The sequence below is a fragment of the Echinops telfairi genome, unplaced genomic scaffold (assembly GCF_000313985.2).
Source record: "Echinops telfairi isolate 266 unplaced genomic scaffold, ASM31398v2 ScPeMD7_7458;HRSCAF=8496, whole genome shotgun sequence".
NCBI classification, from domain to species: domain Eukaryota; kingdom Metazoa; phylum Chordata; class Mammalia; order Afrosoricida; family Tenrecidae; genus Echinops; species Echinops telfairi.
Genome location: NW_022111358.1, coordinates 1,619,070 through 1,633,922, shown reverse-complemented (window position 1 = coordinate 1,633,922; position 14,853 = coordinate 1,619,070). Strand labels below are relative to the sequence as shown.

The window sequence follows — 14,853 nt, the reverse complement described above, 5'->3', positions numbered from 1 at the left end:
AAACCAAATCTCAAATTATGTTAATTTCTAGTATTTTTCATTGACAGCTGACTAACTCACCATCCCCCCTTTATCACAAGGGCAACAGTGGGTTAAAGTCAACACCAGACAATGATGCAATCACCAAACCCAAATTGAGTGCAGGTCGCTTTAAGAAAGTAGTAGTTGTAATCTGAAGCCTGCTGGCTGCCGGATTGGGAGGCAAAAGAAACACACATACACACACACACAAACTGCTGTGCTCACTGGAGCCCCTCAGTGTGGAGGCTCCAAGGGACCTAGGCTGGAGGCAGCGCTGCAGTGCACCCAAAGGTAAAGACCTGCTCTGGGTGCCAGGGGAACTCTGTGTGGCCCTGGGCTGGAGGGACTAGGGAGAGGCAGGGATACTCTAGGGGGCAGTTAAGAGGGGTGCCTGGGAGAGGTGGGAGGGAGGAGCCCCTGCAGCTGGACACCAGCGTGCATGAGAGGGCAGGTGGCGTTTGGGAGGACAGAAGACCAGGACCCTATTGTTCCCCAGTTCCCCTGCACTTCTCAGCCACGAGGCTGGAGAGACTTTTGAATGAAGCAAGTGGGAAACAATGGAGAGCTGATGGGGGCAGCGGGGAGCAGTGTTCAGAGGGAGTTGAGCCCCCGCTGGGCCAGGCAGCAGACCGGGAGGCATCCCTTCCTGCCGCCCAGCTCCCTGCTCCCTCTTCAAACCAGCTTGGTGCTGTTAGCAAGATAACTTCCCAACCTGTCCCAGCGAGGGCATGGAGCCCAGCGGGGGCCTTTCCTTCAGCTCCCACCCACTCTCTTTGGCTGAACCAACTCAGCCTTGCAGACCATGACCCCTGTCTAGCGTGGCCAGTAGAGGGGATGGAGGAGCCCGCCAGCCCATGCTGGAGAGAGGAGTTGTCCGCACCCTCTGATCCTCGGGGCAAACCACAAGGCGGCAAAGACCAGCTGAGGGCTTCCCAGAAGCCCCGTCACCATCTGGCCCAGGCTGGACTGGGAGGTTAGCGCCCAGCTGAGAGGGGGAGGGTGGAGGGTGCCAGGGTTGCGGCTGCAGCTGGTCCCTCTGGTGTCTGGGGAGATGCAATCCCAGGGGCCCTGGCCTGACCCATCCAGGCTCTAAGACACCCAGGAGGAACAGTGCCCACCGTGGCTGGGCCCAGAGCAAGGGGACAGGGAGGTGCCCTTCCTTGTCTGCCCACAAGGTCTATGGCCATGTGGCTGGAAGGCTCTGTGGTCCTGGTTGCAGGAGGAAGGAGGGACGGTATTTGTCTTTCACTGGATTTAATAGGAAACACATGTATTGGCTCTGAAGGCATCCTCCCAGCTTGGGAGCAAGATCACAAAACTCCAGCTCCTGGCTCTCTTCGCCTGGGCAACAGTAACGCCTGACCTTGGCCTGACAGGGAGGGGATCTGCCTCCTCCCTCTCCCTGGTTGGACAGAAGTCTGGCTTGGGCACTGCCCTTTGGACGGATGGCTCCGTTGCCCTTGGCCCTGGCCAGCCAACGGTTGCCTGCCCCAGCCCGGAGGGAAATCACCTTCCACAGGGAAGGGAGATGAGCGAGCGGGCCTGGAGGGAGCCTGACTCACTGCTTTAAAGGATTTGCAGTAAGCTCTCCATATCTTCATCCTAGGGCTTGGGGGATGGGTTCAAAGAGGTGTATGTGGTTATGAATAGTGTTTCTCCTCCCCACCCCACCCCGCCCCCATCTAGCTCTGGGCCACTTTGAGACCACAGATGCTTTCTTCCAGGTTCAGTGCATCTCCAGTCCTCAACCTGTTGGTTTGGTGACACGCATCAATGACGCACAGTCTTAAGCAGGACTTCCAGGGGCCCCGTCTTGGAGTACATTTTAATTGTGATCTTAATTCCCTTAACCCAGGGGTTCCCTTTGGGGGTCGAACGATCCTTTCACAGGAGTCACCCAATTCACAACAGTAGCAAAATGACAGTGATGAAGTAGCGACAAAAATAACTATGGCTGGGGGGTCACCACGACATGAGGAACGGTACTGAAGGGTCTCAGCGTGAGGAAGGTTAGAACCACTGCTGTAAACAATGCCAGCATGACCCTCATCTTTTCCCTCTCCTGGCCTGAAGGGGGCTAGCTTTTCCTCTCACCTGGTCTGCCACTGAATTTCGGTCTCCCAAGAAATAGTCTCCTGGGGCTCAGGGAAAGGTGGCTCCTGCCAGTGCCAGGTGGGGCTGGCTGGGTAGAGAGCAGCTGTAACCCGGGATAGAGTGAAGGTCTCTATTTTCCACAGCAGGAAGCTTTCCCCGTAGTCTCAACGGAAGATTCTGCCCTGAGTGGTGGGAGACAGGCATGTGGAGAAGCAGCTGGCTGGGAATCCAGGGCTGGGAGGACTCGCACCCTGAGGCCAATTTGGGATCAGTGTCCTGGGACAAAGACTGGCTGGATCTCATGGACAAGCCAGCCTTTAGCTGAGCACACTGGAGGCAATTTTTTGTTGCCTTCCCTGCTCAGCAGTGTTGTTCATTGTATGGACTTTAACCCCAAATCACACACTGTACTCCCAGCTTGCTTGATCTGGTTTGTTCTGCAGTAAGAGAAATGTGTGTGTACATGCATATATAAAGGGATATTGAAGGAACTTGTTCATGCTGTTGTGTGTACATGTTGCATATGCACGCACCTTACATGTCTGTATATATAAAAGAATGTTGAAGGAGCCCAGAAACCCTTGGCCTGTGTGCCTATGTTGTGTGGCATGCATGTGCGGATATGTACAAAGGATACTGAAGGAATTCAAGGGACCCTTGGCTCCTGTGTTTTGCAAGTGGTGACAAAATAGTTCATATAGTACATTCTTGACTTGGCCATATGAAGGGAGAACAGGAGTTGGCCAAAGGTCCCGGATTGGGGGGGTCCTTGTCCCACTCTAACCAGACCTCTTGGGCGGTCTTATCTGAAGCTCCTTGGTTGCTTTAGTCCCCTCCGATGGGGGTCCCTGATCCAGCGGTAAAGGGAGGGCGCTACAGCAGAAGCCCTGGTTCAGATTGGGAGGAGGGTACTGCTAGGAGGCGGTCTGTCTTATGAAGTGAAGGCTTTTAACCCGGGACAGGGAAGGTGCTGCGGAATGGGGTGGAAGAGGGCGTGGCTTGCAGAGGGTCTTGGGGCTGATGGAGCTAAGTACTGGGGAGGTATGTTTTGACTCAGAGACCATTGCCTCTCACAGATGAGTGCTCTTGAGGCATTATCTAATTTAATTCTAACAATGGTGCTGGTCATCTCCATTTTATGAGCGACTGAGGTGTAGCGGCTGTAAATTGAGATTTGAACCCAGGTGAGGTGGACCTATACCAGGCTCGCTTAGTCCTGGGACCGTTCACTGTACTGGGTTGCTGAGAAGGGGGACGTCTTTCCTTAGGGGCACAGGTTCCAGGTTGCTGGAATTTAACAAGAGTTGGAAACTTTTGGGGAATAGCAGGGCTTGGCCCAGATGCCTCCCTTCTCAACACGGATTCGATTCATACCACCATGTAACTAGCCACCATTCTGTTCCAGATCCTGCTAAATGAGCTGTCCGATTATGCGTCTTGTGCTAGGCCACACACCCCACTGAGGCCACGTTGGGGATTTAGATTAGAGGGTGGGGTCCCCGATATAAGATGATAGGATGACTGTGGGGCCTTGAGGCAGGTGGTGAGATGTGGAGACACTGCTGGGAGGGAGGGAGGGAGCATCAAGCCCGGGGCCCACTTCCAGGCTGGGGAGACGCTTGACACCAGGAGTTCCCTGCCTAACATAAAGGCAGGCACAGGCTGGTGTGGGCGGGCAGTGACCCTGCCTCTTGCTTCTCTTGCAGGTCCAGGATGCAGGCCCTCACGTTGCTGCTCTGGATGGGAGCTCTCCTCGGGCATGGCAGCTCCCAGAACAGCGCTGGGGATGTGGAGGAGGTGTGTGTGTGTGTGTGTGTTTGAAAGGGGTGGGGGTGCTACAGCAATTCCAACCCCTTTTTCCACAGCTGCTGGCACAGTGAGTGGACACCCAGGTTCGGCTCTGGCCGTTGCCTCAGTGTCTCCATCAGCAAACAGAGAACAGATTGTGCTCTGCCTTGCAGAGAGCAGGATCGGAACCCAAGGAAACTCCCAAACTGGGAAAAGCAGTACTTCTTTAAAGCCCACAGCTGTCTCTTCCGTGAGGACCGTGTCTTATTATCTCACATTCCTGCGGGCTCTTACTGAGCGCCCGCAGCAGGTGCTGCTGACCAGGGGACAGGAGAGAATGAGGGAAGGGCAGGGCAAGGCAGGGCCCTTCCCAGGTCAGAGAGAGGGCAGTCTGGGTAGAAAGCCGATTCACACACCTGGAGTGAAGCCCAAGCTATGTGGCAGTGTGGGTGGGATTCACTGTCACACGAGGGACCAGGGCAGCTGAGACACAGTGGCGGAATCGCTGGACTCTGTCCTACGTCCTGCATTGGAATTCTCAATCTACCCCTCACGAGCATTTTGACCTTTTACCCAAGTCTCTGTGTCCTTTTATATCAGACTGGATTGTTGAGCTACTCCTCATGATGACGTGGTTAGGGCCCAAAGCCCCCCGTGTTGAACAACAATCGACATTACATGAAAACGGCCAAGTCACTGAGAATCATGGTCCGGCCAAGTGGACACGCAATGCTAACTCTCATACCAGCACTCTTCTGGCCTCACTGCCTCGGCGGTCACCACTGCCGGACGTCAGTGCTCAGAACAGTCGCACAGATTCTGTGCCTGTGGTGACTGCGCAAGCCAGACAACAAGGGAGGGTGTGAGGAGCAGAGAAAACACCCATCCTTACGGGGCCAGAGTGGCCAGACTCACTTTTCCGTCATCTACTGGACAATTTCTCTGCAGGGGCGAGTGGAAATGCAGAAAGGGCCCAGGTCTTGCGTTCAGGGAACTCAGTCCTTTGGCATATTTGACAGACACGTAACAAGCATGAGACCCAGAGGCTCAGAGCATGGGGGGCACAGAGCCTGGCATAGGGCTAAGGAACAGTAACGGCCTCGGAGGATAAGGTCAGCAAGCCCCTCTGTCCTTCAGCTTAGGGTGACCAGGAAAATCTGACGGAGGAAGTGATCTCTGACCTCGACCATAAGGTGCTGCTTGATTTTGACCATGGCAGACAAGGAGGTCTTGCTGACCTGGAAGGAATAAGCCGGGTTGCTTCTCCAGGCAGCAGGCTCGGCAGAGAACGTAGGCGCACAGTCTCCCCCCACCGTAGGCTAGACTCACTGGAAGGCCAGACGGGTGTCCCACTCAAAGCTGTGGGGTCTACTCTTCGGTCCCTCTACTCCAACCCGGGCCTTGCCGTCTCCCACAGGGTTCCCTAGCGCCCGACGCCACCACCGCAGGGATGTCAGCGGAGGAAGAAGACCCCTTTTTCAAGGTCCCCGTGAACAAGTTGGCGGCAGCTGTCTCCAACTTCGGCTATGACCTTTACCGAGTGAGGTCCAGCATGAGCCCAGCTGCTAACGTGCTCCTGTCTCCGCTCAGTGTGGCCACGGCCCTCTCTGCCCTTTCGCTGGGTGAGTTCTCCCATGCAGAAAGCCCCGGGAGTCTAGTGTGATGGGCCTGAGGGGCACTGCCTGGGGAAGGGTGGAGAGGCACTGAGAGCCAGCCCCGTGGGGTGCAGAGCTGTGCATCCAGGTCTCCCTGGAAGGAGGCTGAGCTCTGCGGGTGCTGGTACGTGGCGTCCACATTCCTACCTTCCTGGGTTAAATGAGCGTCCACCATGTGCCAGCCTTTGGCCCAGGCCATCTGCACACTGGAGTCACCAATGGGTCCCCTGGGGAACCAAATAAACAGAGTAAGCATGAAATCGCCTGGCCAGGGCTGTTCATGGAGCAGTGGAGGGACTTGAACCCTTCACTCCTCTTTCTCTCTCGGCCTGAAGTCTTTCAGGATGGAGGCGCTCATTCCTCCATTGCCTGCACACTCTTTGCCCCCTCCACTGTCCCAATCACGGGCCACCTTTCTGAGGGGACAGCACTTCTTGCTCGAGGTAGGGGGGGAGGGGCAGATGCTGAGCCCCTCACTCATCTGCCGGGCAGGAGCGGAACAGCGCACAGAGTCCACCATCCACCGGGCTCTCTACTACGACTTGATCAGCAACCCAGACATCCACAGCACCTACAAAGAGCTGCTGGCCGCAGTCACCGCCCCACAGAAGAATCTCAGGAGTGCTTCCAGGATCGTCTTCGAGAGGAGTGAGGCTGGGCTGCCTAAGCAGGAGGGGGGGGGAGTGGGCTCCAGGCTGTGGCGGGGGTCTTTCTCAACAATAGCCTGTGTATGGCCAGGCCTGGCACTGGTGGGCAGGAAGGGGCCCCGTGAGCCTAAAGGGGATCAGAAAGAGGAAGTGGACTTAGGGGGCGGGCAGGGGCAGACCAGTAATGTGAGGAGGAATGGCAATCTCTTGTTCCCTGCCCAGTGCCTGGGAAGCTGGCAAGAAGGCCCAGCATGAAGCTCTGGGAAGAGGCTGGGCAGGATGTCAGGCCCTGGGATGCTGGCTTACTCTCCTGCTAACCTCTGCTCTCCCTCCTCAGAGCTGCGGATAAAATCAAGCTTTGTGGCGCCCCTGGACAAGTCTTATGGGACCAGGCCCAGGATCCTGACGGGCAACCCTCGCATAGACCTCCAGGAGATAAACAACTGGGTGCAGGCCCAGATGAAAGGGAAGGTCCCGAGGTCCACCAGGGACATGCCCAGTGACATCAGCATTCTCCTCCTGGGCGTGGCGCACTTCAAGGGTGAGGCCCAGGGTGGGCTGGGTAGGGGAGATGGCAAAGAGCTCATGTGACGGGAGTGCAGGGGCAGAGCCAGAGGAGAGGCCGAGAAATACGCCCGCCTCAGAGACCTGCTTGTCGCCAACTCTGAGACCTTGGCATGTACTTGGTTAAGGATCTGCCAAGCACAAAAGGCTCCTGGGGAAAGAACAGCAGGATGAGTGAGCGCTTACACCTGGGAGCCCCTTTGAGGCTGGGCAGTGTGTTAGATGTATGGCTTTGGGGTCAGACGAGGTGCCAGGCCCAGCTCTGCCTTGACTAGCTGCAGAACCCTGCACAAGTACATCGTAACCCTCCGGGTTTATTTTTCTCTTTCAAAGCAGATGTCCTTCCTTTGGTCTGTCTGCTCTCCTTGAGCTGGGGTTTGCTAGCACTTCCACCTGGCCCAGGTGGTTTCAGAGACCACAGCCTGATTATTCAGATAAGGGCCCCGGGGCAGCCTCTCCTAAATGCCTAAAGAAAATGGTTTCCTATGGCAAGCAACTTCCTGCAGTAGCTCCAGACCTGTCTATTGAAGGTCACTTTAAACTAAGTGAGCCTGGAGACTCAGGTGGCTGGTCATGTCACCTACTTCCCCTCTCTGAGTCCTGCTATCAGATGAGAGGGACCAGGTGATCCGGGACTTCCCTTCCAACTTCAATATTATCTCCCGGAGATGCCGCTGTCAGTGAACACGGGCTTACCCTTCTCACAGACTAGTCTAGAACCTATCTAATCCACATGTACATCAACCCAATCATTTTGTTTCCTTCTGAACTTGCTGGTGGAATGTCTCCAGCCCTAGAAATATGAGGGGCCTCTACAACTTCATGGAACGATGGGATCAAACGATAAGGGGAATTTTCCACAGGTTTTTGAAACCCTCACGGAGAGAGAAAGCTCATTAAACTAAAGGAACGCTAAGCTAACCTTGGTGTCAGGACCATTTCAACCACAGCAGCCTGGTCCCAGCCCTTTTGGTCTCTGGGACTCACCGTACTCTGGTTCTTTCATTCTAGGGCAGTGGGTAACGAAGTTTGATTCCAGAAAGACTTCCCTTGCGGATTTCCACTTGGATGAGGAGAGGACTGTGAGAGTCCCCATGATGTCAGACCCGAAGGCCATTTTACGCTACGGCTTGGACTCTGACCTCAACTGCAAGGTCTGTGGGGCAGAGAAGGGTGGGTGGTGATGGTGGGGGCCGAGGGGCGGGTGGGCTAAGGAAAGATGGAGTGACAGAAATCGAATGGGCTTTGAGATTAGAGTTATCAAAATTGTACCCGCTGTGTGGATTGGAGCAAGATCATCTCTTCTCTGAGCCCTTCCGCTTCTTAGGCTGGGAAGGCGTGGTTGCTGACATGATGGTAAGGATAGTGTTGTAAAGATTAGTCAGGTAATGTAAAATGGGCCCGGCCCATTGTGGTTAGAGAATTCTCAGTTGGACTTTGAAAGACTGTCAGACACTTCAAGTTCATTCTCTTTCATGGGCATCTGAATTCTTCCCGTCTGACGGCCAGTCTCACATCTCTTTGGGAACCTGACCAGAACTCCTGGAACGCTGAACGACTGCCATACATACATCGGCACATTTCTGTATCTGGTTTCAGGGGGCTCTTGGGACCCCTGACACTGTCCATTTCCTGGACCTGGCTCAGGGACCCTCTATCGCTGCTTCTGCACCCAACAAACACCTTCATTGCTAGTCCAGCACTCTGTACATACCAGATGGTTAGTTAACACGGGCAGACTGACATTGAGAGCAAACAGATCCGGCTTCCATTCTAGCTCCTTGGAATTGGCTGTTGCAGACTCAATTTCAGTTGACATTAGGCCTTCGTAAGGAAAGGCAACTGCAGACTCTTTGAGGGAACAGCAGGAGGTGACTAGCTGCCAGATCCCAAGAGCCTAGAGGTGCAAATCTTTAGAAGCCAAGGGGCTGGGTGCTCCAGGCCTCTGAAGGACTAACTGGGTGCTTCCTCCCTGCTTGTCATTCCAGATTGCCCAGCTGCCCCTGACGGGGAGCGTGAGTATCATCTTCTTCCTGCCGCAGAGAGCAACTCAGAACTTGACCCTGATCGAGGAGAGCCTCACCTCGGAGTTCATTCATGACATAGACCGAGAACTGAAGACTGTCCAAGCGGTTCTAACCATCCCCAAGCTGAAGCTGAGCTATGACGGCGCCCTCACCGAGGCCCTGCGGGAGATGAGTATGTTGGCAGGTGGGAAGGAGGGCTGTTCTCTGAGGCTGCCCCCTCGCACAGCAGAGTTCAAGGGCTCCACGAACAGTCCCTTCACTGTACTCGTGCTGGAGAAGGGGGTAGGTGAGCCCGAGTGGGCATCCTGTGGCAGGAGCTAGGAGCGCTACTTCTCCAGCGAGGGCTTTGACTGCCTTCGAATCCCAGGCTTGCTGCTAAGGTGCTCCTGGGAAAGCCACTTAACCTGCTCAAGCCACATCCCTCACCGAAGCTGGGCAGCTCTCCTCCAGCCAGACTGGGGATCAGGGTTTAAGAGCCAGGCTGATAGTCTTCCTCGGGGTCTAAGGTAAGGCACGGTTCTAACGGCAATTTCTCTCCACCGGGGCAGAGCTCCAGTCCCTGTTTGAGTCACCAGACTTCAGCAAGATCACAGGCAAGCCCATCAAGCTCACTCACGCGGAACACCGGGCTGGCTTCGAGTGGAATGAGGACGGGGCAGGAGCCGCCCCCAGCCCCGGGCTCCAGCCGGCTCGCCTCACCTTTCCTCTGGACTACCACCTTAATCAGCCTTTCATCTTCGTCCTCAGGGACACGGACACAGGGGCCCTTCTCTTCATAGGCAAAATCCTGGACCCCAGGGGCACCTAATGCTCCAGGTTCAGGTTCAAGTTCGCCAGGGGGACGGCAGGTGATGCATGAAAGCTGCCCTGTGCTGCTCGTCTATACTTTGCAATAAAAAGAGCTTGACCCGTAACTTGTGTCCCCTTGTTCCGAGCTCCTTTCCTGGGCCACGTGAAGCTGAGTGTGACGCCCTACGGCCATTGAGGAATGTGCTGGCTTTCTAGTCTGGCTTTAGATAAACTGCATAAAGGTATATTAAACTGTCCAGTTTTGGTGCTTTGGGCTAAGCACTGGGCTACTGACTGCAAGGACAGCAGCTTGACCCCACCAGCAGTTCCGAGGGAGAAAACCGAGGCTACTTGTTCCCACAAAGATTTACCCCAGTCTCCGAACCCCCGGGGCCGTTCTCTGTCCGATACAGGGCTGCTCTCAGTCAGAATCAGTGGCTTTGGTTCTCCCTGCATCATGGAATGTGGGGGCTGCTTCCCAGCTCCAGGGTCGCTCATGTTCTAGGACCACTAGCCACAGCCCCCCCCCGCCCCCCACGGATTTTCTTTGGTGAACAGACTATCCTTCAGGTTTTAACGCAAGCCCAAGTTGTACCCCTGGCAAGTCAAGCTTACCTACAGTGACAGAAGATAACACATGGACAGGAAAGAGATGTAATTTGTTAACTCTCGGAAGTAATTGTTTCTTAAAGCCTTTAACAGAAAGTTCTCCATCATGAATTAAGCAAGACCTTTATGTAAACACTCTGAAGACGTCCTTTTTAAGGAAGTATGCCTGTTTTGCCAATTACCACAAAGCCTTTTTCGGGGGAAACATGACAGCATGCCAAGGGTTTGGAACAGAGCTGCCATAGATTTGTTCACAGAACTAAGTTTTTCCCCCTCTGTCTTGAAAAAGGGAGCTCTAGCAAAAGAATCCCACTGGGTACTTCCTGGCCACAATGAATCAGTAAACTATTAACAAAACCCAACCACCACCCTGGCAAGTGAGTGGAAAGAAGAAGAAATGAAACCCTGCCTTTCATCCAGCAAGTATTTGAGAGCTGCACTCCGAGCCCTTGGCTCCCTGAAGAGCGGCTGCCAAGCATGGTCGGGGTATTCTTTTCCTGGGTGTGACGCCATGGCAACCCGCTGGCACTTCTAGGGCACGGCCGGGGCTGGCCGGCTCTCAAAGCTGGGCAGGCATTCTTTTCTGCCGGCTCATCTGAACCACGTGGTCCCAAGTAGGGATTCAGCAAGCCGGGTTCAGATCCAAAAGCCCCTGCGGTTGAGTGGCCAAGGTCTTAGAGATCTCATTGTTGCTGGCCTGGGATGGTGACTTCTTGTACAATGAGATGGGAGCACTGTGACCACCAGGGCTCCCACTAGGCCTTTCCTCCTAGTCCTCGTCTGGAAGCTCCACGGATCAACATCATAGCCGGCAGCAGGCAGGTGACGGCTCTGCTTTGAGGGGCACTGGCCAGGGACTGCAGTGCCTCTGCCCGCCTGGAAGGCAAGAGTTCTTCTACCCGAGCCCTTGTGCTCCCTAGATTGGCACAGGGTCTGGACTGTCCCTGCGCATCTAGGTGGAAGGGGGCTCACAATCTTGGCTCATAAACCTGAAATCACAAAGCACACCGCCCGCTCCCGCAGCAAATCCGCCGGTTGTCCCCCGTCCCGCCCCCCGCAGTACAACGAGGGCTCTGTTCGTTTGCTGCCGTGGGGAGGTTGGCTAGAGAAGCAAGGCCTCTCTTCAGGCTGCAGCACGTGCACGCTCAGTCACTCCTCCACAAGCTTGACTTTATGAGCATCTCACAGAGGGACAGCCGGGTCACACGGGCAGGAAAACTGGTACAAAGCAAATTCTGAGCTGCCAGCCCTGGGAGAAAGTGCCCAGCAACCAGCGGACCTCATCTCCACCAGCTTTAACCGAGGGGCCAGGGAAGAGGAATACCATATGTGATATGTGAAACGACGCCGCGGCTCCAGAGGTAGGGCGCCTCACTGATTTCTTGCTTGATAAGTATTTTTCAATTACAACACAACGACCAAGAGTTTAAGTTCCCTCTAGAGTGGTACACCGCATTTCATGATGACTACACTCCACCGGCATGTTCCAGGAGGAAGGACCACCATGCTTCAGTGAGGTGGAATCGAGCCCAAACCCCAGGCTCACACCTTGATGCCTGTAGTCCGGCTCCAGTCCTTTAAGGGGCCTGCACTTTCCAGATACAGGTTCTAACTGATTCCTGGACACGGGGAGTGCTTCGTGGAGGGCAGTGAACTATTTCAAGAAACATTCATCAAAAGACGTGAGGATGCCTTCCCTACTGAAGTGCCGAGCCCGCCCTTCCCTTCCCCTCAGAAACTAGGCTTTCACTGAAGGACTGTGTTTCTTGGCAACAGCCCACAGCATCGACCCTCTCCAACTCAGCTTCTGGGGACTCCTTTCCCGAGCATCACAGGGCTCTGGGGACCCTCTCCTGAAGGCCCCACAGGGATGGGCGGCAAGTCCAATAAACAGGATTTCATCTTCTGGAGCTCCTGAATCTCTTCACTCCGGGGCCCACAATGAACCCCCAGCACTGCTTCTGCTCTCCGTATTGTGTCCAGAGCTTCGGGAGCGGCCAACCTGGACAGAGGAGGCAAGGGAGCCACTCAGCCACCAGGCACACAACCAGGGTCTGCTCACACTCTGTGGAGCACACACACACTGCGAAGGATCCTGTTTGCCCCTGAGGATCTTACAACCCAGAAAGACACATTTACAAATATACTGCAAGGCAGCATTTGGATCAAGACCTGAAAGAAAGGATAAAAAACCCAAGAGCCTGAGCAATAGGGCACCCTTAGCTCTCGCTGTGCTGTCTCCCTCCCGCTCATGAGCTCTAGAGGCCCCTTTCCTCTCTCTGGCCAAGGGGGCTGCCCTGGGCCTCGGGCTTCAGTCTCCCGACACTCAGAATTAGCATCACGCTTCCAACACTTTGTCCCATGCCCAGGACACCAGTGGCAGCTTCTTAAGACAACGGTGTTCCGCCCAGAAGAAGGGAACTGGGACCTCACAAGGACCTCAGTCGCACAAGTGGATGAGGCAGTGGCTCATCCACGCTACCATTCCTGTTCCCTTTGAAGTAGGGCTTGTGAACCCTGACAATACTGCCCCTGATTCAGAGTCAAATCACTCTGCCGTGGCGCTGTCCTGTGTACTGCAGATGGTTAGCAGCATCCTTGGTCTCTACCTTGCTTCACGTGAACCCTACAGTTGAGCCAATCAAAATGTCTCCAGACTTTGCCAAATGTCCCCAAGGTGATTACCCCTGGTTTAAATGACTGCCTTAAAAGGGATCTGAGGCTGAGGCTGGCTGGGCGGGACCAGAAACTCCGGAGTTGTGGGTGCTGAGACTGAGAGGCTGAGAGGAGAAAGCTAAGGGCCCAGAGCAGGCCTGCTATCATGGTGGGGGCTGGTGGTGGTGCTGCATGGCAGGGAGACATTCATCAGCAACACAGAAGGCAAGCAGTTCTCTTAAGAGGGGACATAAAGTGGCCACATGCTTGAAAGCATCAGAAAAAGAGTTTGTAGAAGAGCCCAGTAAAAGCCCCCAGGGCATGTGCCGTCCTGGGGAAGTGCTAGGGAAGGAGAGCTGCTTACCCATTAAAAAATACCTGGGCCAGTTTGAAGAGCTCATGGCCCATTTCGATACTGGAAGGCCCATGACGAGCCTCAACCACTCGGAGACTCTTCTGCAGGTGGGTAGCTGACTTTTGCCAGTCCCCTGTGAGAAGAGAAAAAAAAAAACACCTTGTTCCAGACAAAACCAAAACAAAAATAAAAACAAGGACGACATGGCTACACAGTCTTAGGGTGAGGGGACGGGAGAAAAGGAGAGCAGCACCAGCTTCAGGATGCAGGCACCGCCCGGCCGGGGCAGGGGCACACGGCAGCCTGTCCTCAGAGGCAGGGCAAGGCAGAGCGTACCTAAGGCAGCGTAGGCCTGTGCCAGGCTGTCCTCAATTTCTCCCACCAGGGCATGCTCGGCCGACAGGAAACCTTCCGCTGCGCGCTGGCTTCCCAACAACCGCTGGACGGCTTGCTCTGCCAGTTGAAAGGGAAGCGGCCTCAGTACAGACACAAACACAGGCCTGCACACGAAGACCAAGGTCAGTCTCAGATTCCACATCGGTGGGGCGAGTGTGGAAACCCCCAGGGGCCTTCCTGGGGTGTCACCAACCCACACGGCTACATCTCTTTGTTCCAAAAAAGCTGTTGTTCTCTGCCACAAAGAGGCATTGGGTGAGGTCTCCCTACATTTGACCTTGGATTTGAACTTCAGCTCTACATTCTATTTAGGGTCATGATTTCTCTTGACTCGGAAGTCTACATTAAAGGTCCACTTTTTTTTTTTTTTTAATTAAAAAAAAATTTTTTTTAAAGGTCCGCTTTCATGAAGTAAATAAATTCCTAGGACGCAGACTCGAAGACCAAGTTTTCCAGTGGAATGGCCACTTCCATAACTTGTTCTTGGGGGAGGATATTTGGCGTAGCCACTGGGCACACGGCCTGCTGCTCTCTGGACTGGTACTGAGGGGGACAGAGTCACCCCTCCAGGCAGTTAGGACATTAGGCCCTGGAATGGGTGGGGTACTTACTATCCGGTGCTTACGCAGGAGAACAACTGTTTAAATCATCCGGCCACACGCACTGAGCTGGTCTGCATCTCACTGGGCTACATAGCCATCTTGTGGCTGGTGTGGGAATAATTCAATTCAAGTCTTCAACCATCACCACTGTGTATGTAGCCTTGTGTCCAAGGTGATCTCGAAATGAGGCAATGGGAAGGGGCTGGAAGACCACAGCAGGGAGATAGTCTCACCCAATTGACCATTCCTGAGAAGCGCCTGGGCCACGTCAACCTGCTTCTGAAGGTCCTGGAGGCAAGAGACAAGGTGGTCCCTGCGGAGCGATTCCGTACAGGAAGCGGAGCCACAGCGCAGCACAGCGCCTCCCTGTGGAAGACAGGTTCTCTTGACTCCTGTGCCGGAGTCAGTTATCCTCAGTGCACGTGCTCACGTGGCAGGGCTGCTCCTCGGCTTCTGACTCTCCTGGAGAGACTCAGGGCCAGAGCCCCACTGAATCTGGGTGGACAGCAACAATGAGAGCAGTAGCCGGATCCCTGCCTGCTCCCAAGATGGAATTTTCGAGACCAAATTGGTACAATCCACAATTGCTTTCCACCTTCACGATCCCTCTCTCATCTTTCTTTGGGGCTGGGGCTTGGACTGACAGGCATA

General features: G+C 54.7%; 2 protein-coding genes across 2 annotated transcripts in view; one reads left to right on the top strand and one right to left on the bottom strand.

The window, feature by feature from the left end:
• Window positions 1-198: 198 nt before the first annotated feature.
• Window positions 199-9,710, top strand: SERPINF1 (serpin family F member 1). Its single transcript, XM_030888179.2, has 8 exons — window positions 199-312; window positions 3,822-3,912; window positions 5,321-5,525; window positions 6,051-6,206; window positions 6,543-6,746; window positions 7,781-7,923; window positions 8,758-8,968; window positions 9,345-9,710. Exons 2-8 carry the CDS (start codon window positions 3,829-3,831, stop codon window positions 9,602-9,604), a joined length of 1,263 nt encoding a protein of 420 aa, XP_030744039.1. The 5' UTR covers window positions 199-312; window positions 3,822-3,828; the 3' UTR covers window positions 9,605-9,710.
• A 515-nt stretch (window positions 9,711-10,225) lies between these two features.
• SMYD4 (SET and MYND domain containing 4) overlaps window positions 10,226-14,853 on the bottom strand; it is a 46,152-nt gene continuing 41,524 nt past the window's right edge. Inside the window, exons 7-11 of the mRNA XM_013005738.2 lie at window positions 14,693-14,697; window positions 14,436-14,568; window positions 13,541-13,657; window positions 13,214-13,337; window positions 10,226-12,196 (exon numbers count right to left, since the gene is read on the bottom strand). Of these exons, the coding sequence (XP_012861192.1) occupies window positions 11,995-12,196; window positions 13,214-13,337; window positions 13,541-13,657; window positions 14,436-14,568; window positions 14,693-14,697 (581 nt within the window). The 3' untranslated portion in view covers window positions 10,226-11,994. The remainder of the gene's footprint in view (window positions 12,197-13,213; window positions 13,338-13,540; window positions 13,658-14,435; window positions 14,569-14,692; window positions 14,698-14,853) is intronic.